The 26,187-nt window shown below is 42.5% G+C and overlaps 1 protein-coding gene across 2 annotated transcripts in view; it reads left to right on the top strand.

Moving 5' to 3' along the window:
- LOC115085200 (proton channel OTOP1-like) overlaps nt 1-26,187 on the top strand; it is a 203,016-nt gene that overhangs the window by 165,871 nt on the left and 10,958 nt on the right. For both annotated transcript variants that reach the window (XM_029590931.1, XM_029590942.1), the window contains one exon: nt 23,591-23,721. In XM_029590931.1, coding sequence (XP_029446791.1) covers nt 23,591-23,721 — 131 coding nt within the window. The remainder of the gene's footprint in view (nt 1-23,590; nt 23,722-26,187) is intronic.

Genomic DNA, 26,187 nt, shown 5'->3' with positions numbered 1-26,187 from the left:
CAACTTGGTTGTTGGTTTAAATCAAGATATTATTTCCTTTAAGAAGATACATGAAGGTCATCAGAGCTTATCTGATTGCTCTTAGTTCCAGCAGATTAATCTGAAAGTGACTTTACTCAAGAGACCAAGTGTCCTAGGTCTGAAAGGATTCTGTGGGAGTGCCCCATCCCTTCATGGATGCATCTGTTGCTAAGGTTACTTGATGGGGGTGATTATGAAGTGAATCTTCATCCTGAAGACCTTGGGGGTTTAACTACCAGCACAATTCCCATTTCATTTCTCCAGAAACCTATACTTTTTTGGACAGTGATTATGTTAGTTGATCCACTGCAGGCAAAGAATATGAAGGTGGGATAGTGGAACCACATAAATGGCCATTACCATATGACCTAAAGCAATGAAAATCTCTCTGGTTGACAAGTGCTGAGAGGTTAGCAGCTTGTAAATAAACAATCTCATGGTGCTTGCTTGATCTGATAGTAGAAATGCCTTTTCTTGTAGAGAAATCTAGCCATACTCTAATGAATTTTATCCTCTAAGTCTGCACTAGATTTGATTTATTGTAGTTAACAGAAACCCCAAATCCTGAAGAAGTTGGATTGTCTTGTGCAGGGAGGGCAATACTTCTTCCCTAAAAGTCGTTTTGACTAGCCAGTCATCCAGATATGGAAAAACCCAAATCCCCTGACAATGCAGGTGTGCAGCTACCATTGCAAGACATTTGTGAAGACTCTCGGAGCTGCCAACTTTGTAGTGATAATAAAAAGAATCCACCTTGAAGTGAAGGCAGCACTAGTGGGAGGGATAAGGGATTGATGGGTATATGAGCATACACATCTTTCAGATTGAGAGCGCATATCCATTCTCTATTCTGGATAAAGGGGAGAATCATGCTGAACAAATTCATTTTGAATTTCTCTTGGAGTAGATGTTTGTTCAGGAGTCTCAAATGCAGAATGAGCCTTAATCCTCCTGATTTCTTGGGAATGAGAAGATATCAGGAGTAGTAGCCTTCTCCCAACTGTACTGGCTCTATTGCCTGTGTTGAAGGAGCGATTGCACTTCCAAATGAAGCCTTGTCAAATGAGTTGGGTCTGGATTGAGAGTCGAGCAATGTAGAAGGGATGATAACAGGGAGAATCTCACGATCTTGAGGATCCAGACTTGAATCTTGGTTATCAGGTGTCCAAATCCAAGAATGCCTGGATTCTTCCTCTCACTGAGACAGAAGACTGTTGAGCATTTGGAAGGATCAAAAACTGGGCCCAGGCTTAAGCTGAGTCTGTTATGTCATTTTAGGCTGACAGTGTTCCTGCTGACGAGGCCTGATGGGAAGTGGTTGTGTCATTGAACCGGAAGAGGTGGGAGGCACTAATTTTGAAAAGGATGGAATGGGCATCTCTGAAAGAAAAGTCTCTTGTAAGAAAATGAGCATCTTGAAAATGAAAACTGCTCAGGAACCTTCAAGAGGGATTGGACTGTCACATCCTTTTTTTTTTTAAGTTCACAAAATACAACATATCACAATCAATCTGATCAGTAGATAATGAATAGTTCAGTCATATAACAGTTCAGTAAAATCAGTTAAATAACATACATAGACAGGGAGAGCTGATGAGATAATACAGAATGAGTTACGATTGATTAAGTATATGGTCTATCAGACCCCACATTCGTAATCAAAGAGTGACTCTATTATATTTTACAGCAGCAAAGTTTCTCAGATTTATAGTAGAGACAAATGGAATTCTACCAAGAATGAATATTTAGAAGAGAACTGTTCTTCAGATAAACTAATATTTGTTGCATGGTGATAGTAAGCTAAAAATGTAAAAGTTTCCCTTCTTGGAGGAGAAAGATTAACATCCTCTCCCATTGTTTTAAGAATGACTATTTAATAGGAGATAAGAACAGAGATGTTCAAAATTTCTGAAATGCGATCCCAAACGTCTAGACAACATTGTGTAACATGGGAACATTCATAGTCCATATGAAAATGAGAAGTATTACCCCTTTTGCAAGTCTAACATCTATGACTGGAAGATAGGCCATCTTTAAATGGTTTCCAAGGGGTCCAATGCACTCGATGAGCAATGAAATACATAGATTGCATGATTGAAGAGGACAATGAGATATTTACTATGGAAAGCCCATATCAATCCCAGAGGATTCCTAATGAAGGCATATTTAAATCTGATTCCCAACTAAAAAGTGATGTTGTGGGTACTGAAGAGGCAGTGAGTCAACTAAAGAAGGTAAATACTGAAGAAAAATAGCAATGACAAAATGTGCAACGGCAAAAACTGACTGAGTAGGATAACAAAGCAATGCCCGTACGAGGATTGCCACACATTCTCAGTAGATACTAGTTAGAAAAGGCAAGTCCTTTCAGTAGGGTTGCCAACTGACTCCAGATTTTCAAGACAGGTTGATCCAGTCCTGGTTTTACTCTCCTGCATGCAGGTACTTATTGTCTTGTTTTTGTAAGGAATACAATAGGGAAATCAGAATAAGTCCCAGCATGCAATGGGGTATAACTAAGACTGGAGTCATTTTGCAGCCCTACTATTCAGTGTTGCTGATTGACACCCCATATTTCCTGGCTAATTTGGCCTGTTTATTGACAGAAAAAAATAGTTTTCCGGCTAAGTGGTGGGCAGGACAGGAGCGTTACAGGGAGGAACAACTTATTCAGTTAACTTAGCTAGATAGTGATGATATTATCCGGCTAGGTTAGCCAAATAAGTTAGACATGCTTTTGAGCAGGTCTAAAGTTATTTGGTTATTTTCAGCGGTGCAGCCATGTCCTTGAATATCCTGGCTAAGTTAGTCTGATATGTTTATCTGGCTAACTGTTCTAGCCAGCTGTCTTTTGAATCTCTACCTCCAAAGTGGTTTATAAAAAAGGTAGTACAATAATAATAAACATTCATCATTAATTTAATACATCAAGAAATTAATACATATATGGGGTCAATTTTCAGCTATTGTTTGGCCAGCAGTTAGACAAACTTCTCCGTCTAAACTTTGTCAGGAATTTCAGCAATGCAGTAGCGCAGCTGAATATACACCACTCTCTTAAAGATAGCTGGATAACTTTATCTGGCTAACTTTAGGACTTTTGTTCTATGGCACAAGCAGTGTTATCTCAATAGTTATCTAGCTAAGGGGGTTATTTTCTAAACATTTATCGCATGCGTTAGGGCCTAACGCATGCGATAAGGTCCTAATGCATGCGATAAACCCCTATCGCACGTGAAAAGGGCCTTTTCATGTGCGATAGGATGCAAATAAGTTGGAGGGGAGGAGTTGGAGCGGGAAGTGGAGGAATCGGGGCGGGGAGGGGGAGGAGTCGGCTGAGACACTGCTGCCGGCAATAATGTGAGGGACATTATCGCTGGAATTAGCGCAGCAAATAGCTCCACCTCTTACGGTGGCGTTATTTGTCTGAAAGGCTGCAGCTGGCCTCATTGCGGCCAGCAAAATTGCACCGCCGTGGTGCAAATGGCTGCGGCCTTTCACAGGCCCACCTCCCTCTTCGCCCCGCCCCCTTTTTTGCTGGATTCATCATTCTGCAAAGAATGATGAATCCAGCCCTAACTTTGAATATTGAAATTAGCCGACTAACTTAACTCCACCCCAAAATTCTTCCAGAATACCTCTAAATTATCTGGCTAAGTTTTATACAACTAACTACTTAGCTGTTTCACTTAGAGGTTGTCAGCTGAACTTAGCTGGATAAATGACACTGAATGACAGCCTCAAAAATGTATTTATTCTTTGCAAAGCTTTTTGACATTCTATAGACCAGATGATCTCGTTAGGAGTTCTCTCTTTGTATATATTTTCAACAGAGCCTTAAAAGAGGAGAAGCCAGTACTGAGGACAAGTCTACCAGGGCTACTGCCCAGGAGGGAAGGGTTAGGCCGGCCATCATAGTTGGTTATTCAATTATTAGAAATGTAGATAGCAGAGTGGCTGATGGACGTGATGACCGCCTGGTAACTTGCCTGCCTGGTGCGAAGGTGGCAGACCTCATTGTCACCTAGATAGGATTATAGACAGTGCTGGGGTAGAGCCGGCTGGCGTGGTACATGTGGGCACCAACGACAAAGGAAAATATGGGAGAGAGGTTCTGGAAACCAAATTAGGATTTTAGGTAGGAAGCTGAAATCCAGAACTTCCAGGGTGGCATTCTCTGAAATGCTTCCTGTTCCACGTGCAGGTCCCCAGAGGCAGGCAGAGCTCCAGAGTTTCAATGCATGGATGAGATGATGGTTCAGGGAAGAGGGATTCAATTTTGTAAGGAACTGGGGAAACTTTTGGGGAAGAGGGAGACTTTTCCAAAAGAATGGGTTACACCTTAACCAGAGTGGAACCAAGCTGCTGGCACTAACTTTTAAAAAGGAGATAGAGCAACTTTTAAACTAGAACAAGGGGGAAAGCCGACAGTCACTCAGCAGTGCATAGTTCGGAAGAATGTATCCTTGAAGGATACTAATGAAACAGGAGAGTTAGGGCATCCAGAGAGGTTCCAATAAAAGCAAATGTAGTCCATGTGCCTATATGTAAAAAATAATCTGAGCTAAAGATTTCCAAATTATCCTCTAACAACTGAAAAGCAGGTTGTTAATAGAAACAAAAAACACACTTTGAAATGTCTGTATGCCAATTCCAGAAGTCTAAGAAGTAAGATGGGAGAGTTAGAGTGTAAATGATGAGATTGCCATAATTGGTGGAAGGAGAATAACCAATGGTACAGTGCTATATCAGGGTACAAATTATATCACAATGATAGGGAGGATCAACTTGTGGGGGTGGGGCACTTTATGTCTGGGAGGGTATAGAGTCCAACAGATAAAGATCATACAAGAGACTAAATGCTCAGTAGAATCTATATGGGTAGAAATTAGAGATGTGATTTGGCCAAACCTTTTGGTTCGGCCTTCGTTATTGGCCCACCACAGGAAATTTTAAGATGGCCCACGCCATCTTAAAAAATGGCGTGGGCCATCCATTGCTCCTACCATGTGACAGGGGCTGTCCAATGGCACCGACAGCCCCTGTCACATGGTAAGGGCAAAGGGCCATCAGCTCCATTTTGATTAGTGGCAGCTGATGGCCTGAGAGGGGGAAATCACTCCCAGGACCCTGCTGGACCACCAAGGACCTTTGGTAAGTCTTTGGGGGGGGGGGGGGGTCTGGCAAGTCTTGGGGGTTTGGAGGACGGAGGGTTGCAATTAATTAAATTTGAAGGGTTGGGTTGGGTTTGGGGTTTTTTTTAATGTGTCCTTTCTCCCCCCACCAAAAAAATAAAACCACACGAAATTTCATGGGTTTTCCTATCATTTCGGTGACCCCCCCAAAACGCAACAAAATAGGAAATATCATCTATATTTCCTATTTCATCGCAAACCAGTTCATATCCCTAGTAGAAATCCCATGTGTGTTGGGTAAGAGTATAGTGATAGGAGTATACTACCATCCACCTTGACAAAATGGTCAGACAGATGATGAAATACTAAGAGAAATCACGGAAGCTAACCAGTTTGGCAGTGCAATAATAATGGGAGATTTCAATTACCAAATTATTATCAAAGAGAGTCAATTTAGTTACCCAACAAGTAACTGTAAGCAATGAGGGAAACCAAAAAATATATATGGAAAATAGCTTAAGTGACGGTGTCAGCAAGCCTGATGTTGTGATTTCTAAAAAATAACCCAACCGGTCTTCTAATCATTCACCATCACTTTCAAAAGGAAAAATCTTTTTTATTAAATCTCAAAAAATATTTTTAGTCATGTTTTTTTATCTGTTCGTTAAAATTCTTTATAACCTTCAACTCAAACCCAGGAGAGAAGTATAACCAGCAGTCTCTTTGTGAAATAATAACCACAAGGCTGAGATTTAATAAAAAAGATTTTTCCTTTTGAAAGTAATGGTGAATGATTAGAAGACCGGTTGGGTTCTTTTTTAGAAATCACGTCATCAGGCTTGCTGACACCGTCACTTAAGCTATTTTCCATATATATTTTTTAGATTTCAATTACCCCAATATTGACTGGGTAAATGTAACATCAGGACTTGCTAGAGTCATAAAGTTCCTGGATGTAATAAATGACTGCTTCATGGTAGGGATGTGAATCGTGTCCTCGATTGTCTTAACGATCGATTTCGGCTGGGAGGGGGAGGGAATCGTATTGTTGCCGTTTGGGGGGGTAAAATATCGTGAAAAATCGTTAAAAATCGAAAAATCGAAAAAACCGGCACATTAAAAACCCCCTAAAACCCACCCCCGACCCTTTAAATTAAATCCCCCACCCCCCAAATAACTTAAATAACCTGCGGGTCCAGCGGCGGTCTGGAACGGCAGCGGTCCGGAACGGGCTCCTGCTCCTGAATCTTGTCGTCTTCAGCCGGCACCATTTTCCAAAATGGCGCCGAAAAATGGCGGCGGCCATAGACGAAAAAGATTGGACGGCAGGAGGTCCTTCCGGACCCCCGCTGGACTTTTGGCAAGTCTCGTGGGGGTCAGGAGGCCCCCCACAAGCTGGCCAAAAGTTCCTGGAGGTCCAGCGGGGGTCAGGGAGCGATTTCCCGCCGCGAATCGTTTTCGTACGGAAAATGGCGCCGGCAGGAGATCGACTGCAGGAGGTCGTTCAGCGAGGCGCCGGAACCCTCGCTGAACGACCTCCTGCAGTCGATCTCCTGCCGGCGCCATTTTCCGTACGAAAACGATTCGCGGCGGGAAATCGCTCCCTGACCCCCGCTGGACCTCCAGGAACTTTTGGCCAGCTTGTGGGGGGCCTCCTGACCCCCACGAGACTTGCCAAAAGTCCAGCGGGGGTCCGGAAGGACCTCCTGCCGTCCAATCTTTTTCGTCTATGGCCGCCGCCATTTTTCGGCGCCATTTTGGAAAATGGCGCCGGCTGAAGACTACAAGATTCAGGAGCAGGAGCCCGTTCCGGACCGCTGCCGTTCCGGACCGCCGCTGGACCCGCAGGTTATTTAAGTTATTGGGGGGGGTTCGGGAGGGTGGGGGATTTAATTTAAAGGGTCGGGGGTGGGTTTTAGGGGGTTTTAGTGTGCCGGCTCACGATTCTAACGATTTATAACGATAAATCGTTAGAATCTGTATTGTATTGTGTTCCATAACGGTTTAAGACGATATTAAAATTATCGGACGATAATTTTAATCGTCTAAAACGATTCACATCCCTACTTCATGGAGTAATTGGTTCAGGAACCAAGAGAGAGGGAGCTATTTTAGATTTAATTCTTAGTGGAACACAGGATTTGGTGAGAGAGGTAACGGTGGTGGGGCCATTTGGCAATAGTGATCATAACATGATCAAATTTAAACTAATAACTGGAACGGGGACAATAAGTAAATCTACAGATCTAACACTAAATTTTGAAAAGGGAAGCTTTGATAAAATGAGGAAAATAGAAAAAAAAACAGAAAGGTGCAGCTGCAAAGGTTAAAAGTGTTCAACGGGCCTGGACATTGGTTAAAAATACAATCCTAGACGGGCAGTCCAGATGTATTCCACACATGAAGGAAGGCAAAACGATTACCAGCATGGTTAAAAGGTGAGGTGAAAGAGGCTATTTTAGCCAAAACAAATCCTTCAAAGATTGGAAGAAGGATCCATCTGAAGAAAATAGGATAAAGCATAAGCATTGTTAAGTTAAGGGCTAGACTTGAAAAGCCCTGCGCGTGTAAATCCGTGCACAGGGCACTCGCGCGCCGGAGCGCTTATTTTGCATAGGCCGCCGGCGCGCGCAAAGCCCTGGGACACGCTTCATAAAAGGGGCGGGAGGGGGCATGTCTGGGGCGTGTCCGAGGGTCAGGGGTGGTCTGGGGTGGGTCCGGGGGCGTGGTGACAGTTCGGGGGTGGGCCGGGAGGGCGGACCCGAGTCCCACGGCACTGCGGCCTGTGCCGGGGGATGCGAGGTGGCGCGCGCAAGTTATGCCTGCTTCAAGCAGGCGTAACTTGCCCAACAAAGGTGGGGGGGGATTTAGGTAGGGCCGGGGGGTGGGTTAGGTAGGGGAAGGGAGGGGAAGGTGGGGGGACGTGGAAGGAAAGTTCCCACCGAGGCCGTTCCTATTTCAGAGCGGCCTCGGAGGGAACGGAGGCAGGCTGCATGGCTCGGCGTGCGCAGGCTGCCAATTTTGCGCAGCCTTGCGCACGCCGACCCCAGATTTTATAAGATATGCGTGGCTACACGCGTATCTTATAAAATCTGGCGTACTTTTTAAAGTTCTACCTCAGCATGTAAAACATTGATAAGACAGGTGAAGAGAGAATTTGAAATGAAGTTGGCTGTAGAGGCAAAAACTCATAATAAAAACTTTTTAAAATATATCCGAGCAAGAAAACTGTGAGGGAATTGGTTGGGCCATTAGATGACCAAGGGGTTAAAGGGGGCTGTTAGGGAAGATCAAGCCATTACAGAAAGACTAAATGAATTTTTTGCTTCTGAGTGTACTAATGAGGATGTTAGGGACATACCAGTTTCAGAGAAGGTTTTCAAGGGTGATGAGTTAGACGAACTGAACCAAATCATTTTGAACCTGGAAGATGTATTAGGCCAGACTGACAACTAAAGAGTAGCAAATCACCTGGACTGGATGGTATACATCTTAGGGTACTGAAGGAACTCGAAAATGAAATTTCTAATCTGTTAGTTAAAATTTGTAACCTATCATTAAAATCATTCATTGTACCTGAAGACTGGATGATGGCCAATATAACCCCAATATTTAAAAAGGGCTCCAGGGGCGATCCGAGAAACTAGACCTGTGAGCCTGATTTCAGTGCCGAGAAAAATAGTGGAAGCTATTCTAAAGATCAAAATCATATTGCGTATAGATAGACATGGTTTAATGGAACACAGTCAACATGGATTTACCCTAGGGAAGTCATGCCTCACAAATCTGCTTCATTTTTTTGAAGGGATTAATAAACATGTGGTAAAGGTGAACCAATAGATGTAGTGTATTTGGATTTTCAGAAGGCTGTTGACAAAGTCCCTCATGAGAGGCTTCTAAGAAAACTAAAAAGTCATGGGATAGGAGGTGATGTCCTTTCGTGGATTACAAACTGGTTAAAAGACAGGAAACGGAGAGTATGATTAAATGGTCAATTTTCTCAGTGGAAAAGGGTAAACAGTGGAGTGCCTCATGGATCTGTAATTGGACCGCTGCTTTTCCATATATTTATAAATGATCTGGAAAGGAATATGATGAATGAGGTTATCAAATTCGTGGATAATACAAAATTATTCAGAGTAGTTAAATCACAAGCGGATTGTGATACATTACAGGAGGACCTTGCAAGACTGGAAGATTGGCATCTAAATGGCAGATGAAATTTAATGTGAACAAGTGTAAGGTGTTGCATATAGGGAAAAATAACCCTTGCTGTAGTTACACGATGTTTGCTTCCATATTAGGAGCAACCACCCAGGAAAAAAATCTAGGCATCAGAGTGGATAATTGAATTTGTCAGCTCAGTGTGCTGCAGCAGTCAAAAAAGCAAACAGAATGTTAGGAATTATTAGGAAGGGAATGGTTAATAAAATGGAAAATGTCATAATGCCTCTATATCGCTCCATGGTGAGACCACACCTTGAATACTGTGTACAATTCTGGTCACCGCATCTCAAAAAAGAAATAGTTGCGATGGAGAAGGTACAGAGAAGGGCAACCAAAATGATAAAGGGGATGGAACAGCTCCCCTATGAGGAAAGGCTGAAGAGGTTAGGGCTGTTCAGCTTGGAGAAGAGACGGCTGAGGGAGGACATGATAGAGGTCTTTAAAATCACGAGAGGTCTTGAATGAGTAGATGTGAATTTATTATTTACCCTTTCAGATAATAGAAGAACTAGGGAGCATTCCATGAAGTTAGCAATTAGCACATTTAAGACTAATCAGAGAAAATTATTTTTCTGCCAACGCACAATTAAGCTCTGGAATTTGTTGCCAGAGAATGTGGTTAGTGCAGTTAGTGTAGCTGGGTTCAAAAAAGTTTTGGATAAGTTCTTGGAGGAGAAGTCCATTAACTGTTATTAATCAAGATGACTTAGGGAATAGCCACTGGTATTAATTGCATCAATAGCATGGGATCTTCTTGGTGTTTGGGTACTTGCCAGGTTCTTGTGGTCTGGTTTGGCCTCTGTTGGAAACAGGATGCTGGGCTTGATGGTCCCTTGGTCTGACCCAGCATGGCAATTTCTTATGTTCTTGTGTTCTTACTAGCCAATGAGACTAAGAAAGGATCTCAGAGTTTTAGGTTAAGATACCTCGCATATTCCAAGATCATTTACTTCCTTTGTCAAAAACATAGTTATCCATTGCCCAGAGGGAAAGTAATTTTCAAAGGCATGTCTGCAGGTAAAAACCATGCTTAACCCATGGAAGTGGCTTTTTATAAAACTGGCCACCCAATATGTGGGTAAACGTACACGTGTATGTCATATACGTGTATGTTCACTTGGACTAAGTGGAGGAAGTTTTGGGGACAAGGTTAAAGTAGATTTTGCATTTCTGTGCATACTTTTCCATTTTCGAACGTCTGCTGGAAAAATTCCTGTGCACAAATTAGTAGGTGTAATTGTGAGTGGGTAGATTTAGTGGGGTAATTTTCAAGGCAAACTTACATGTGTACTTGATGTCAACTTTATGGAAACTGTTACAAAATTATCCACTGAAAGGACAGTTTTCAAAAGCCATTTATCTGGATAAATAGGCTGTCTAAAATGTATCCACTCTGTACATGGGTGAAAGTATACATGGGGATCAACAATGTGCCTGCTTTTACACATGAAAAAAGAAGGTGGGTTCAGAGGTCTGGGAAGGTAATACTGCACATTATTTTGCATTTCAAAAACTATGCACATTGTTATTTTAGGAAAAAATTAACTTACTTCAAGGAGAGAATCTCTGTGGCTATGTTAAGCCCTTTTGCAGGCATCTTTTATTACTTTATGGAGTTATCAAAGAGTTTCTTTTTATTAATTTTAAATTATTAATTTTAAAATCAAAGCAAAAAACTTTGCATAGAAACAAGCAGGAGAAACTCATACTTTCACAATAATTACAAACACAAAAAACAATTCCCATTACACAGTCCACAAATCAAATAAAGAAAGGGAGGAGAAAAAAAATATAAGAAGATCACAAAGCAATCAAAGAAAAGAAATGGCTTGATACTCATAATGGATCATATTTACTCAGGACCTTCATTATTGAGAGAAGAAGACAAAAGTGAGTTCCTGGAATCTATGAAAACTCTCAGCTGCACCTAAAGACCAAACTACCTGACTTAGGGCTAAAAACCCCTTTCTTCTTTCTTGAGTAACTTTAACAAGATCTGGAAAGATCTGTTCAACTTGACCCATGAAACTAACATTCATAATGTCTCATTACAAGACTAGTGCTTTGCTCAGAAACAAAAAAAACTAACAATGCTGCCTTTTCAGATATTTGTAAAATGGAGGATTCCAAAAAGCTATGTTGCGTGCCCCGTCCACCCATGGGCCTGCTCACCTCGCTAGCTCCTCTGCAGGTCATGGGATGGCTTCCCCAGTGGCAGCCACGAGTTCCTCTAGGCCTCGGTGTCCCGCGGCGGTGGTCGCCGGACCTTCCACTGCGCCCCAGGCCTCTCGCCGGAGTTCGGTGTTTCCAGTGGCGTTGGCCATGCCCCTACGTGTGTGAGTGTGGACCGCCTGGCCTCTTGTAGGGCCAGGGGAAGGTCCTAGCTCCACGGCACACACTGATTGATGGGACGATATAAGGAGAACTCCCTGCCTGCACTTCCTTGCCTTGGCAATCGGGTCGGCACTGTAAGTGTACTAGTTTGCCTCCGCGTTCACAGTCTTGTTCCAGTCTTGTTCCAGCATCCTTCTGTTCCTGCATCTGTCTGTCCGTCTTCCCAGGTAGTACCCTCGGACTGTCTCTCTCTGGTACTGACCTCTGCCTGTTCCTTGACCTTCCTGTCCGCTGCCTGCATCCTGACCTCTGCCTGCCTTGTGACCTTGTCTGACCTCTGGAACCTGACCTTTGCCTCGTTGACTACTCCTCGGACTGATCCTCGATCCTCTGACCTTGGCTGCCATTGACCACATCTTCTGATTCTGGCTCTTTCCCTTGCCTTGTCATTGCCTACGCTGTTTGGGCCTTCCTTGCCTCTCCAAGCTAACAGCGTGTAGTCTGACCGCGCTCCCTTGCTGATCGTGGGCACGCCTCTCTACTACCTCTCTGGGAGACCCTGCAAGGCCCACCTAAGTCCAAGCGGCCTGGGTCCCTAAGGGCTCCACCTGGGGGGACCTCGGGTTTTCAGTGGTGAAGCTCATCCTAGCCTCTGCCTCCTCCTGTGCTCTGTCCCCTGGGGGCAGGTGCTTCCTGGTCCCTACCAGGGAGCTGTTCTCCACTGCTCCAGGACAAGGGTCCACCTCCAAGCGAAACAAGCTATATATGAAATCTGAGGGGGATTGCCCATCCTCAGCCCTAGAGCGAGTAAAAGGCAGGAAATACATTCTGTTGAAAGAAGAAATGTTTTCTGAAGACGTAGGCAAAATATCAGTTAAACATTTCTGCAGAGTAATTTGTGGCAATTCCCCAATAAGTTTAGAAAACCTTTAAAATTCACAAATTTGAATGTCACAAATAGTTTTCAATAAACTCCACTTTCCTGGTAAGAGCTCTCCATTACTGTTTCATCATGGCACTAACAAATTGAACATTTAAGTCTCTCTTGGTTCATTACATATCAAGTGGACCAGGGGTCCATGCTGAACCTCCTCCAAATGAAACAAAATTTTGCGCGGATGTTTACTAGGGTCTCAAACAAAACTGTACTAAATTTTTCACCTGGATTTCCATTGGTTGGAGAGCTAGAGGCAGTTGAAGAGAGGTCTCCTCTGAGTACCATGCTTCATGCAACTTAAAATGGCCATGTTGTCCAGGTGCTGCAGCCCAACACCTCTCCGGGGCCTGAAATTTTGTGGATTAGTATAACCCATGGTAGTAAGTTCCATTGCAAAGTTTGGAACATAATGTGAGCTTGCCTCCCTTTCTATGGGCCAGCAAAGTAAGTGAAAAATGTTACAAAAGAAATATAAGGCCTACTTTGACTCATAATTACTCCTGACCTATACTTTGATTCAGGCCTTGACTGGACAAGTTGTCATGGCCTATGGCATATATGTATAAGATTTGCACTAAGAGACTTTACAGGAAACTGGAAGTAAAGATATAATTACATAAAGATACAATTTCACTTTTTATACAAATTTTTGCCAATTTTCAGGTGCAAATATCTCTACTGTGTAGTTTTTAAGTCTTTTCTTTTTTATGTCATTTGAAAGTGCATCTTTCTTTCTACAAAAATCACCCTGTTTCATTTTGCTTTGGTCAGAATTAAGGCCCCAGTTAAGCTCTGGAATTCATTGCCAGAGGATATGGTTATGGCAGTTAGTGTAATTGGGTCCAAAAAAGGTTTGGATAAGTTCCTAGAGGAAAATTCCATAAACTGCTATTAATTAATTAGCAATAGTAGCTTGAGATTTATTTAATGTTTGGGTACCTGCCAGATACTTATGACTTGGATTGGCCATTGTTGGAGACAGGATACTGGGCTTGATGGACCCTTGGTCTGACCCTTGTATGGCATATCTTATGTTCTTATGTTCTTAATGATATGTATCATTTGCATGCATGGGCATGCTATATTAAAAAGAGGCATTGTTGGCGCCCTGCTCTATAACATGCAAATGAGTTAGACTTCAAATTCTACAGTGCGGCGAATCTTGTTGTGCTTATCATGCTTGTAGCTTATGACACATCTTGCTTCAACATACTTTTATAAATGACCCCTCAAAATGAACATTTTTTTGTGCTGTGTTATTTACTACATGCAAGCCTGAACATGCAAAAGTATCACCTTCACTAGGAACTATTGTAATGTCATGTTAGCTGTGTGTTGTGGCATAGATTTGGGGAACATGCCCTGGCCTGTGCACTTTGTGTCCCAGGTATCAAATTTTTCTTTGTACTAAAGAAGGACATTGAAGCAATCAGACCAATTCAGGATGAGAGGTTTAGCAAGGGTCATACAACTGCTGGCACAAGAGAAAATCATCAATTCAAGCCCACTGATGCAACTAAAATTTGCATTAGCAAAATTTTGAATGATGTCACCTCATTCATTGCAAGTATTCTAGAACATGAATGTGTCTATTTTCATGCCCTTCAAGTATCCAGCTTCCAATCTGGTCAATATTTAGCTTGCATCTATGATAAATCCTGGTAGATTGGCCATATATGCGAAGTCTCAACTCTGAAACCTGATATCGGTCAATTTCTTGCACCCTCAAGGTCCTGCCAGGCCATTTTACTGGCCGCCCTGTAGAAACACCTGTTGGGTTTTAGAAGAGCACATTATTGCTACCCTTGATGCACTCATAACTACATCAGACAGGTGGTATATTTATTCACAAGCCACTTTGTCACGCATTGATAGGACATTCCAAAGCATGTGCAAGGCAGGAAAAATCACTAAGGGGCAGATTTTACAATCTACTCGTGGGCGTAGATTTATTCACTCAACCCGGCACAAACAAATCTACACTCAATTTTATAACATGCGCGCGCTGCCACGCACATGTTATAAAATCCAGGTCGGAGCCGAGCCTATGCAAGATAGGCTCGGCGTGCGCAGGGGCAGGTTGGGGCAGCTTTTTGGGGGTTACGCACGTATGTTACGCGTGTAACCCTTTGAAAATCTGCCCCGAAGTGAATTTTTGTGAAATCTGCAGTTTAAGCAATTCTTGTATATAGTGTCTTGCCTTTTCTTGTTTTGTGCTTAAATAAAAGCTTGGAAACCTGTGGCTGGTACCTTGTCTGGCTGTCTGGAGTGGCCCCTAGGTGATGGGGTTGTCAATTTTGCTGAATTAGCAGTGGCTCAGCCACCACTGACCAATGCAGGATAACTAATCAGCATACAAAGTTTTGCACTGATTTTGATGAGTAATTTATGAAAATATGTCTAAACAAAGATGTGTCAAAAGCTAAAAGTGTGGTAAGCACAGAAAACTGAGCTGCATTGTAAAATTTAATATCTCTAGCTTATTTGCATGTTTCACAGTTGGGTGCCAAAGATGGCTCTTTTTAATATAGTGCACCTTTGGGACTGTAATTCTGACAAAAGGAAGGGTAAGTCCAAGACAAAACAGGGTGACTTTTATAGCAAAAAAAGGTGCTCTTTCAAATTACATTAGAAAGAAAAAAAAAATTAAAAACTACACAGTAGAAATATTTGACCCTCAAAATGGTGAAAATTTGCATAAAAAGGTGATATAATGGGGTAGATTTTCAAAAAGCGCGCCTTAGCGTACTTTTGTTGGCGCATCAGGCGCCAACAAAAGTACGCTGGATTTTAGTAGATACGCGCGTAGCCGCTAAAATCCTGGATTGGTGCGCGCAAGGCTGCCGATTTCATGTAGCCGGCGCGCGCCGAGCCGCGCAGCCTGCCGCCGTTCCCTCCAAGGCCGCTCCGAAATTGGAGCGGCCTCGGAGGGAACTTGCTTTCGCCCTCCCCTCACCTTCCCCTCCCTTCCTCTATCTAACCCACCCCCCCCCCCCCGGCCCTATCTAGACCCCCCCCTTACCTTTGTCGGGGGATTTATGCCTCCCGGAGGGAAAAGTAAATCCCCGCGCACCAGCGGGCCTCTAGCGCGCTGAGATGGGACCTGGGGGCGGTTCCGGAGGGCGCAGCCATGCCCCCGGACCGCCCCGGCCCGAAACCACGCCCCCGGGCTCGCCCACGAAATGCCGCATCCCGCCCCGAAAACGCCGCGCCGATTGCCCCCGACACGCCCCCCTCAAAAAACCCCAGGACTTACGCGAGTCCCAGGGCTCTGCGCGCACTGGTAGGCCTATGTAAAATAGGCGCACCGGCACGCAAGGCCCTGCTCGCGTAAATCCGGGCGGATTTACGCGAGCAGGGCTCTTAAAATCCACCCCAATGTCTTTATGTAACTGTATCTTTGCTTTCAGTTGGCTGCAGAGCCTCTGAGTGCAAATCCTAGATGTACGTCATGGGCCATGACTGTTGATCCAGTAATGATCTGCACTGTTTGCTGACCCATTAAAAAGAGTGGCAAGCTCCTGTTAGGTTCCAAACTTTGCATAGGAACTTAGCACCAGATGTTGTAATAAACCACAAAATTTCAAGCCCCTAAAAGGGGTTGTTTGGCTACAGTGCCTGGACAAAGTGACCATTTTGTGTTGCACGGTGCACAATACTCTGAGTGACCTTTATTCAGCTGCCTCTAGCTCTTGAAGCAAGAGAGATCCAACTGAAAAATGTTGCATAGTTTTGTTTGAGGCTCTAGCGAACATCCACACAAAGGTTTATTCAATTTGAAGGAGGTTGAGTGTGGATGATTTTCTAAATTGGTCCACTTGACATGGAATGTCCCACATCCAATGTTTGCATCTTTCCAGCCTGCTTCTACAACTGACCATTGTAATCTCAAGTCAGAGTATCCAGTCTAGAGGACAACTAAGAAACTTTTACAGTGGAATTCTGAAACTCAGAGCCTAGCTAGGTCACTAGATCCAAAATTGAGTCCAAGGTAACTAGGGCTGGCTTAGGAATGAGAGTGAAGTCTGGACAACATTGTTGTCAGATGTCAATACAGATGGCTGCAGACCTACATTAAGAATAGTAGCAGAGGTAAATGTCTTTCCAGATGAACCAGAAAATATCTACAGATATTCCTCTCACATCCAGAACTCTCAGTCTCCAATGGAAAAAAATACCATTTACAAATCTCGATCAGAGACAACTCCGTCTGTCACAGCTCCAATGATATCACTACTCGGAGCTGCAAGTCCATTGTAGGTGAGGCAAAGAATTGAGTTTAATTAATCACAATGTAAGAACTATAAATGATAACAATTAGAGAAGCATAAACTAACCAGCAATCCTCAGCTGGCTATGTTCTTGAAGTTTAATTTGGACAGAAAATTTCAACTGGAAGAAAACTTGTTGTACAGTAGCCGGAGCAGTACAAATTGCTGAAATGTTGCTGATTTCTGCAGGAGTATTTAGTCATTTTATTTGTTTCCATTTACTTATGAAAGTAAATGGAGAGGTGGTTTAATGTAAAAATGTAGAGGTTCTGAGGTATATAGTAGATGCTATTGTAGTGGACAAATTTTGCAGCAAATTGAGGATCTACAATAATACTAAATATCTCACATATCTCACATATGGCCAGTATGTTAAAAACCATTTGGTAGTTTGACAGAGTTCGGAATCTGAGTCTCTAGAGAGCAGCATGCTTCACCCCTAAATATGAGGTACATTACAGCCTAACCATAGTAATCACTGAAATAAGGCATAGTACTTTGTCAGCAATAGTATAGGAACAAAATCTTAACATGATTTATCTTTAATCCCATGTGCATCATAAAATGAACTACTGTATCAGCAGAAGCAGAGTTTTAGTCTTTAGACAAAACAAGATTAGCACAATGAGGCTTTAATGTAGTTTCGTTACGTAACATGGAATGGACAACTCTCTCTGCATTATCAGCAAACAAAATTCTGAAACTGACCAAACAACTACAGAAAGAGATTAAAGACCCAATGATTCACATGCCCCACCCAGGTTTTTCTAAGTGCCACTGTGACACACCAGCTTCTGCATTATCATGGGAGTTAAGATTTCCAGGTATCACAGACCACAGATAATGCAGAATAATTGTATTTTACAAGGAGGAGACCAATAAAACAATACCTCTTCAATGGACTGAGAGCGTGACTGCAATTATTGTTTGTATAGGTTTCAAAGACATCCTTGAAAATGATGTGCGTGGATAATCTTTTTATTCAAAAAGGGGAAAGCAGGAGCTCAAAATGCATTATGGATTTAGGAGTTGATTTTCAAAAGGATTTACATCTCATAAAACTCTCCTTTATGCACATGGGGGCACCTACATAGTGGTAGGTATTCCAGGGGACAGAGTTGGGGCAGAGAAGCCAACATCCAATAAAAATCCACAAAAACCTTTCTCAGTCCCTTGACACAACCCATCAAAATGGAGTTAAAATCCCCCCCCCCCCACACATGCTGTTTCCTAATGATAGATCTAATATCAAGGATGCTAATTTTCCTAGGGAGGAAGCCCCAGAATTTGGTGGCTGATAAACCAGGGTTCCTCTTTGAGACAGACTGCCTAACATTCTAATGAGTTTAAATCCAAGTACTGACCAAAGATTTGCCCATGTCCTCAAAGAGAAGTGACAGCAAAACTCCCATTTTTCCAAAATGGTAATGAAAATATACGGAGGCATATCCTGGCGAACATAATTGAGGAATTGTAAAAATATTGTCTGCATTCACCCAGGTCTCAGTAATAAACATATATTCAGATTTTACTTATAAATCCCATTACAGAACAATGCAAGCTTGTTGCAAACTGACCTATCATGAAGAAAACCCAATGATAATACACTGTGCATTTTTCAATGAATGAGTCAACCCCTGAGGCAGAGACAGGATCTTGAAATATGGCACCATATTGAGGTGTGATTTAAACTACAAGGAAGTAAAGTAGTTCTGGATTATTTTTATAATAAATGATTGTATTTTTGAATACATTGATACAAAAATGTTAAAAATCCGAAATCCTTTGGGAGTAGTTTTGGGGGACTCAGGAGTAGTTCTAGAAGACTGGAGCTGAGCAGATGTGGTTACTATTCATAAAAGTGGAAGTAAGGAAGAGACTGGGAACTACAGATTGGTTAGTCTGACCTCTGTAGTAAGCAAATTAATGGAATCGCTGCTAAAACAGAGTGTAACCGTGCATGGTTAGGGCCATAAAATAATTTGTAGTTCTTCAGGGCAGGGATACCTGACTAGTTCTTCTCCACGGCACTTTCTCCAATGTGTGGATCCTTTTTTTAGGGGGGGGGGGGGGAATTTACTTTCAGAGTCCAATGCTGGGGATGACTGACCTCCTTCAGGTTGTCCCTGGGAGAGGGGCAAATTTCTTCATTGTGTGTAATATGCTCCCCAATAACCACATTGGACTCACTGGGTTAGTGTCCAAAATGAAATCTTTACTGTCAAACACTGATGAATAATAGCACAATAAATATAATTCCAGTACCACAGACTTTCTTACTCTCTTTACCATCCTTTTTTGATTTGTCTATGCAGGAATAATTTATACTGGGGTCCAAGGACTTCTAGCACCCAGGGTTTGGATAACCAGAATTCCCAGGTGGGCAGAGTATCCCTAGTATGGACAGGAGACTCCTTCCAAGCTGGCAAAAATGTCACAATCTCTGCCTTTGCACAGAGAGTCCAAATCTCCCTTTCCCCGAGAGATGAAGACTCCTGATGGGTATCCTCAGTGTAATTCTTTTACTCATGGTTAGCAGATCTTCAAAGTCCTTAGACATTACAGACGCAGTCTCTCTTCTGGATCCCTGATGGGAGGGATCCCTGGATGCAGGTAACTTACCCTGCTCCAATGCAGAAATGAGTGGGCAGCCAAAAACAATCTTCCTCCTGGATCTTCAAACAAGATTAACACCAGAGTTCTCCCTTGCAGCAGATCAGTGTCACCTCTCTCCTCATTGAGGATTTGGAGGGCAGGTCTTCTCTAAGTTGCACAGCCCCAGAAACATGGTTTCCCATTCCCTAAGTCCAGGTGGTATACAGGATTTCACAATGCTCCTACCACAAAAAATCTTAAAGCCCGAAAACAACTTAGAGGGCTGTCCCAACCAGCTAGTGAATAGATTGGAAGGAAAACCCTTTCGTCCCTGGTCAGGATCCCTAGAGTGGGTTAGCCTGCTTTATCTGAGTAGGCCTGAAAAATTACAAAACAGGTGAAGCTCCTCAACTTCCTCCTAATTCTCTAAAAACCATAAAGAATTGCCCACAGACTCTCGGGAGAGAGCTGTTATAAAGCCTTCCAGGGAGACGGCCATTCCAGACTCCACAAAGGTGGCTGAATTTGAATGAATTCTCCTCCCATTCACTAATGTATACTCAGCTGCTTATGGCACACTCAGGCCTTAATGGTAACAGACTGGCTGTTGGTTACAAGATGATAGTGCAGTTTCTGAAATCCAATAGATTGCAAGATCCGAGGCAGCATGGTTTTTACCAGTGGTAGATCTTGTCAAATGAATCTGATCAGTTTCTTTGATTAGGTGACAAGAGAATTGGATCAAGGGAGAGCACTAGGTGTAATGTACATGGATTTCTGTAAGGCATTTGACATGGTTTTACATAGGCAACTTATAAATTAATTGAGTATGCATAGACCTAGAGATATCAAGTTGTGATTTTTTTTCATGGGAGGGGGTTCTACTATCATGGTGTTGTCAAAGCAATAGTGAGGCCCCTCCCCCCAAAAGATTGTGATACTATAGTGCATTCTTTTGTCTTATGGCCAGACACCACAGGACAAAAGAACAGGGCAAGTGGCCCTTTAGGTGCAGTGGTGGCTCCCAACCTCATGGGACTGCGATCGAATTAAAGGGCCTCTAGCTAAAAAAAAAAAGCAAAGCCATGGCTAAAGGAAAGGTTGAGCCAGGGGTCAGGGCAGACCCCCGGCTCAACCTGGGGCTGCCATTTGAGGCAGACCTGACTTCTTCATGAAAAACAATTGTGTAGAAATCATGCATTTTGACATCCCCCATCCCCACCCCCACCCCCATTCACAGTTGTAAATAAAAGTAATTGTGGATTCAGGGTTCCCCACCTCAATAGACACCTATAATTGTTGGGGATATTGTACCTCCCCACTGGCAGCCCCCCTCCCCCAAAGTTGTAAAGAGACAAAAATTGGGTTCAGGGACTCCCCCACACTGCACTCCCTCTGTGCCATCCCCACCTCCCAACCCCTCTCTGACACTCCCTGAATCATGGCCTAGGTCTCATCCTTGGATCTTTCCCATGTCATTTGATAGGGTCAGGTCTGCACCATTTTGAAAAATGGTGTCAGCCTGGCAGGGTGCGTCCTGGCGCCTTCACTGGAGGAGAGTCTACATTTTAAGGTTCGGAGGATGTGGGAGGGAGGTGGGGAGGTATGGGGTGGAATTCCGCTGAACCCCAATTTTGTCACTTCATACCTTTTGGGGGAGGAGGAAGGATGAATGCTGGGGGGCACACTATACCTGAATGAGTTGAAGTGTCTAATGGGGTGGGGACCCCTGACCTCCCAATTACTTTTATTTAAAGCTTTGGAGGGGAGTGGAGCTGCATGTGATTTTTACACATCTTTTCTTCATGGAGGCGTTAGAGCCATCTTGAGTGGCAGCCCTAGGTTGAGTCAGGGGTCAGCCTTGACGTCCACTCAACCTTTTCTTTAGCCGTGGCTTTCATTTTATTTTTTAGTTCCAGGCATTTTAAATGTAACATGGTAATCTCAGGACTTGCATTAGGGTCCCAAGGCTCCCGTGTCACATTTATCACTTTTTGAAAAGATGTTCTTATTTTATCAAGGCTGGCTACGTTCTTAGTCGGCCATGATAAAATGTTAATATCAAATTGCCCTATAAATGACTTTCTTTGCATGGATTTGCATTATTCATGCATGCAAATCTTATTTAAAGAAGATCATTGTATTAGTGGAGGCAACCTGGGCAGGGCCATTCATAATATTGAGCACATCATGAGATATCACTGCTATAGTGCTCTACCCTGTGAGATACATTCTTTAATGCGTGTTACAGCGGTACCACAGCTTGATGCATCATCCATTCAGTATGGGACCTGGAGTGACTGATTGAGTTAGAAACTAGTTGAGTTGGAGGCAACAAAGGGTAGTGGTAAATAGAGTTTATTCTGAGGTGGGTGCATTATTAGTGGTTTGCTACAGGATTGGTCCTTGGATTGGATTGGTTCTTTTCAATATTTCCATGTGTTGGGAAAATGTTGTCTTATTGCCAATGATACCAAAATCTGCAACAGGGTAGACAGCCAGGCAGGTGTGGAAAATATGGGGAGGGATCCAGCAAAGCTCAAGGAATGGTCTAGGGTCTGAAAGCAATGATTTAATAGTAAAATATGCAGAGTAAATCATTTAGGCTACAAAAACCCAAGGAAGGGGTACAGTATTGGAAGTGAAATTCTTCTAAGCACAAAAGAAGAGCAGGATCTGGGAGTGATTGTGTCTGATGATCTTAAGGTGGTCAAATAGGTGGATAAAGTGACAGTAAAAGCCAGAAAGGTGCTTGGCTGTATAGGGAGAGGAATGGTCAGCAGAAAAAGGGATATTGTGACTGTATTGGTCCCTGGTGAGATCTCATTTGGAATATTGTGCATAATTCTAGAAACTGAATCTTCAAAAGGAAATAAACCAGTTGGAGTCAGTTCAGAGGGTGACTAATAAAATGGATAGCTGTTGTCATTCTAAAGCATATGGGGATAGATCTAAAGATGTATACACTGGAGGAAAGGCAAGATAGGGGAGATATGATAGAGACATTTAAATATCTCAAAGGTTTCCATGCACAGAAGGCGAGCCACTTTCAATGGAAAGGAAGCTCTAGAACAAGGGGTCATGGGATGAGGGTGAAAGCAGGTAAATTCCGGAGTAATCTAAGAAAATATTTCTTTGCAGAGATGGTAGTGGATACATAGCATGGCATCGTGGTGGAAGTGGTGGAGACAAAAACAGTATTTGAATTCCAAAAAGCATAGGATTAATACAGGGGATCTTTGACTGAGTGATGGGAATTGTAAAGCTAAAATAGTTGGTCAGATTTCAGACTAGATCGGCAATACAGTCTTTGTTTCTATGTTTCTATATAGTATGGGACTGATGATTAAAACCTTGCCCTTCAGGGCAGTCCAAAACCTTAGCATCTATTTACGCATGTCCTTATAGTATGTAGATAAAGGCTCCGTTTTGTGAATTTTTGCATTTCTCAGTTGAATGCTGCTTTTGTGATAAGATTGGTAGTTAGGTAAGTCCAACTGCATAAAAATCCATCCCCCACGTCCTGTCCGCTCAACGACTTATGTGCGTACAAAATTGAAAGATATGCAAATTTAGATGGAGAGGATTTCCCAGGGCAGGTTTTTAACTTAGTCAATTAGTGTGTATTTTCAGCCTTATCCAGATAACGTTAACTGCACTACTCCAGTCACAAAAAGAACTGGCCTAAATCGAGCCAGACAATTTCGGTTAGTTGCAGCTGAAAGTTTTTCTCTCTAAATAAATAAAATTCCCTGGTTATCTTACTCACTCGGTGGGATTTTCAAAATTGACCAGAATGTAATATGTTATCTCATTTATTGTTTTTGCAGAACTGACAGGTTACTTGTTTTACTCTTTTCTTCTTAGGTTTTTCAGATCTTTTCATTTTGTGTTATTTTTATTCAAAATTTAGAAATTTTCTCTACCTATGAGCTCAGAACTCAAGACTTTCTGTGTAGGTTTTACTAAGCTTTTTTTTCCCATAAACAAAGAATGAGAAAAAAAACTGTTATTTTGATGAGGACTATTGTGATGAAGTTCTTTTTAAATAATTTAATCTGTTTTACTAGGTTTGGACTGATTCACGCTGTGTTTACAAACTTACTCCTCTGGGCAAATGGAATACTGACCGAATCGAAGCATCAGCTAAATGAACATAAAGAAAGGTTATTTACTCTTGGCTATGCAAACATAACAATGGGTAAGCCACTGTAAACAACTTATAACATTTGAGATGGCCTATCACATAAGTACTAAGCTAAGAATCTATTCTGCATAATGCAAGCAATCAGGATGGGTTATTAATTTCTGAGAAGCAATTTCCATGGAATGTTTGTGGCTTCTGTGTCTTTTTTTTCATTGAAATGTTAGAATGAAAGTGAAATCTCTTGATTATGAACAAAGTTTAGGATTGAGCATGGCATACTTTGCCAGTAAATGACCTTTGCAAGGAGAACTACACTTTTCATCTACTTTTACTGTATTTAATTGAACATACTGTCTTTTACGGTATTTAATTGAACATACATCAGGGACTATGGCAAAGTTGCGTTGTTTGTTTCATTTAATTGAAGTTCAGATTTGTCCCTTAAGAAAATTTAAATAGCCTAATCAAAATATGAAATTGTTCATAGGGAAGATAATTTAATACTAATCTACACACATTGGGGCAGATTTTAAAAAAGTACACGCGACTGGCCAAACAAAAGTACGCCGGATTCTAAAAGATACGCGCGTATCTTTTAAAATCTGGGGTCGGTGCGCACAAGGCTGCGCAAAATCGGCAGCCTGCGTGCCGAGCCGCGCAGCCTGCCTCTATTCCCTCTGAGGCCGCTCCGAAATTGGAGCAGCCTCGGAGGGAACTTTTTTTTTTTTTATCCCCCTCCACCTTTCCCTCCCTTCCCCTATCTAACCCACCCCCCAGCCCTAACTAAATCCCCCTCCCCTACCTTATTTCATTGAGTTACGCCTGCCTCTGGCAGGCGTAACTTGCATGCGTCGCCGGCTCCTGCCCCGGCTCAGGTCGCTGTGCTGGAGCACTTGGCCCCGACCCCGGACCGCCGTCATGCCTCTGCCCCGGCCTGCCGCCACTCCCCCGGACACGCCCCTGAACGCCACACTGCCCCACCATGCCCCCCGACATGCCCCCCAAGCAAAGCCCTGGGAATTACGTGTGTCCCAGGGCTTTGTGCGTGCAGGCAGCCTATGCAAAATAGGCGCGCCAGCGTGCAGGGCTTTTAAAATCTACCCCATTATGCATTTAAAAAAATCCATAAATTATGCCAGTTTTCAAAGTGGATTTATGCACATAAATTCACTTTGATAATCCAAAATATGATGCACAAACTCACCTACACAAAGTCACACTGTTTTTTGCATGTATAACTTGTGCATGTTAATTTACGCATATACTTTTAAGATGAAAAGTATGTGTGCAAACCCCAATTTTGTTTCAACTTCCTCCCCCCTCAGAATGCCTATTTTTTGTGCACATAAAAATATGTGTGAAATAGGGTTACATACATACTTATAAGCAGACATACCTTGGGCAATTTTACAACTAGCCATTTACATATATAAATCCATGCTTTATGCACATACATTTATTTATTTATTTTATTTGTAGAGTTTTATATACCATTATTCGGTAGAGCCATCATAACGGTTTACAAAATATGCAATTATCATACAGAATATGCAATTAGCATACAATCAAATGGAGTTAACATGGTAATTGGGAACAGTAGAGTATTGTGAACAGTAAACATTTTTTCTTAGTAGTTGAATAACAGAATAGTGAGGAGAACATTTTCAGTGAACTAAATGATTCAAGTGAGAGAGCAGGGAGGGGTGAAAAAGGAGGGTACATCAGGAGAGCATGAAGAGGAGGATTATGCTTGCGAGTTCTGTTGAGGGCTGGGATGATCAGGTGTCAGATAGTTAGAATAGAGTTTGCGGAATAAAAATGTTTTTAGATCTTTTTTAAATGTTTTCAGGATGTGCTGGGTCCTAATTTCTTTGGGTAGGGTGTTCCAAATTTTGGGGGGAGGCAATGGAAAATGCTCTTTCTCATGTAGTTGAAAGATGAGCATCTCTTAAGGTGGGGATGTTTAAGAATCCTGCGTTGTTAGAGCGTAGGTTTCTTTGTGGGTTTTGGGGGGTTATGTTTAAGCCTTTTAGTCCATGAAGATCATCATTTAGGATTTTATGAATGATGGTCATTGATTTGTAGGTAATTTGTGCAGAAATAGGTAGCCAGTGAAGAGAGGATAAAATGGGTGTTATGTGTTCGTTTCTTTTTTTTCCTGTAAGGATTTTGGCAGCTGAATTCTGCAGTATTTGGAGTGGTTTGAGGGATGATGGTTTTGAAAATCACCCCCAAAAGCCTAGTGAGAACAATGAAACCATATTTTAGTTTCTCAGTAGTTTTTTTTTATCCTGGGTTCTGGTTTGATATGGTTAATTAGTAAAAATGAAGGCTAATCTTAGAATTAAGAATTAAGAATTACATTAAAGAAGTACTTTGGAGGGTCACATGATGCATTGAGAGCAGTCAGACGTGTTCTGAGTTGCTCCTGGGCCCCACTTCCTATATTGGTGACCATCACCCTCCTTGGGACAATTAAGAGACCTCTGTTCACTGCGTGGCAATTGCCTTTGTGTAGAA

The sequence above is a fragment of the Rhinatrema bivittatum genome, chromosome 1 (genome assembly GCF_901001135.1).
Source record: "Rhinatrema bivittatum chromosome 1, aRhiBiv1.1, whole genome shotgun sequence".
Taxonomy (NCBI): Eukaryota; Metazoa; Chordata; class Amphibia; order Gymnophiona; family Rhinatrematidae; genus Rhinatrema; species Rhinatrema bivittatum.
This window is presented reverse-complemented; position numbering and strand designations above follow the sequence as displayed.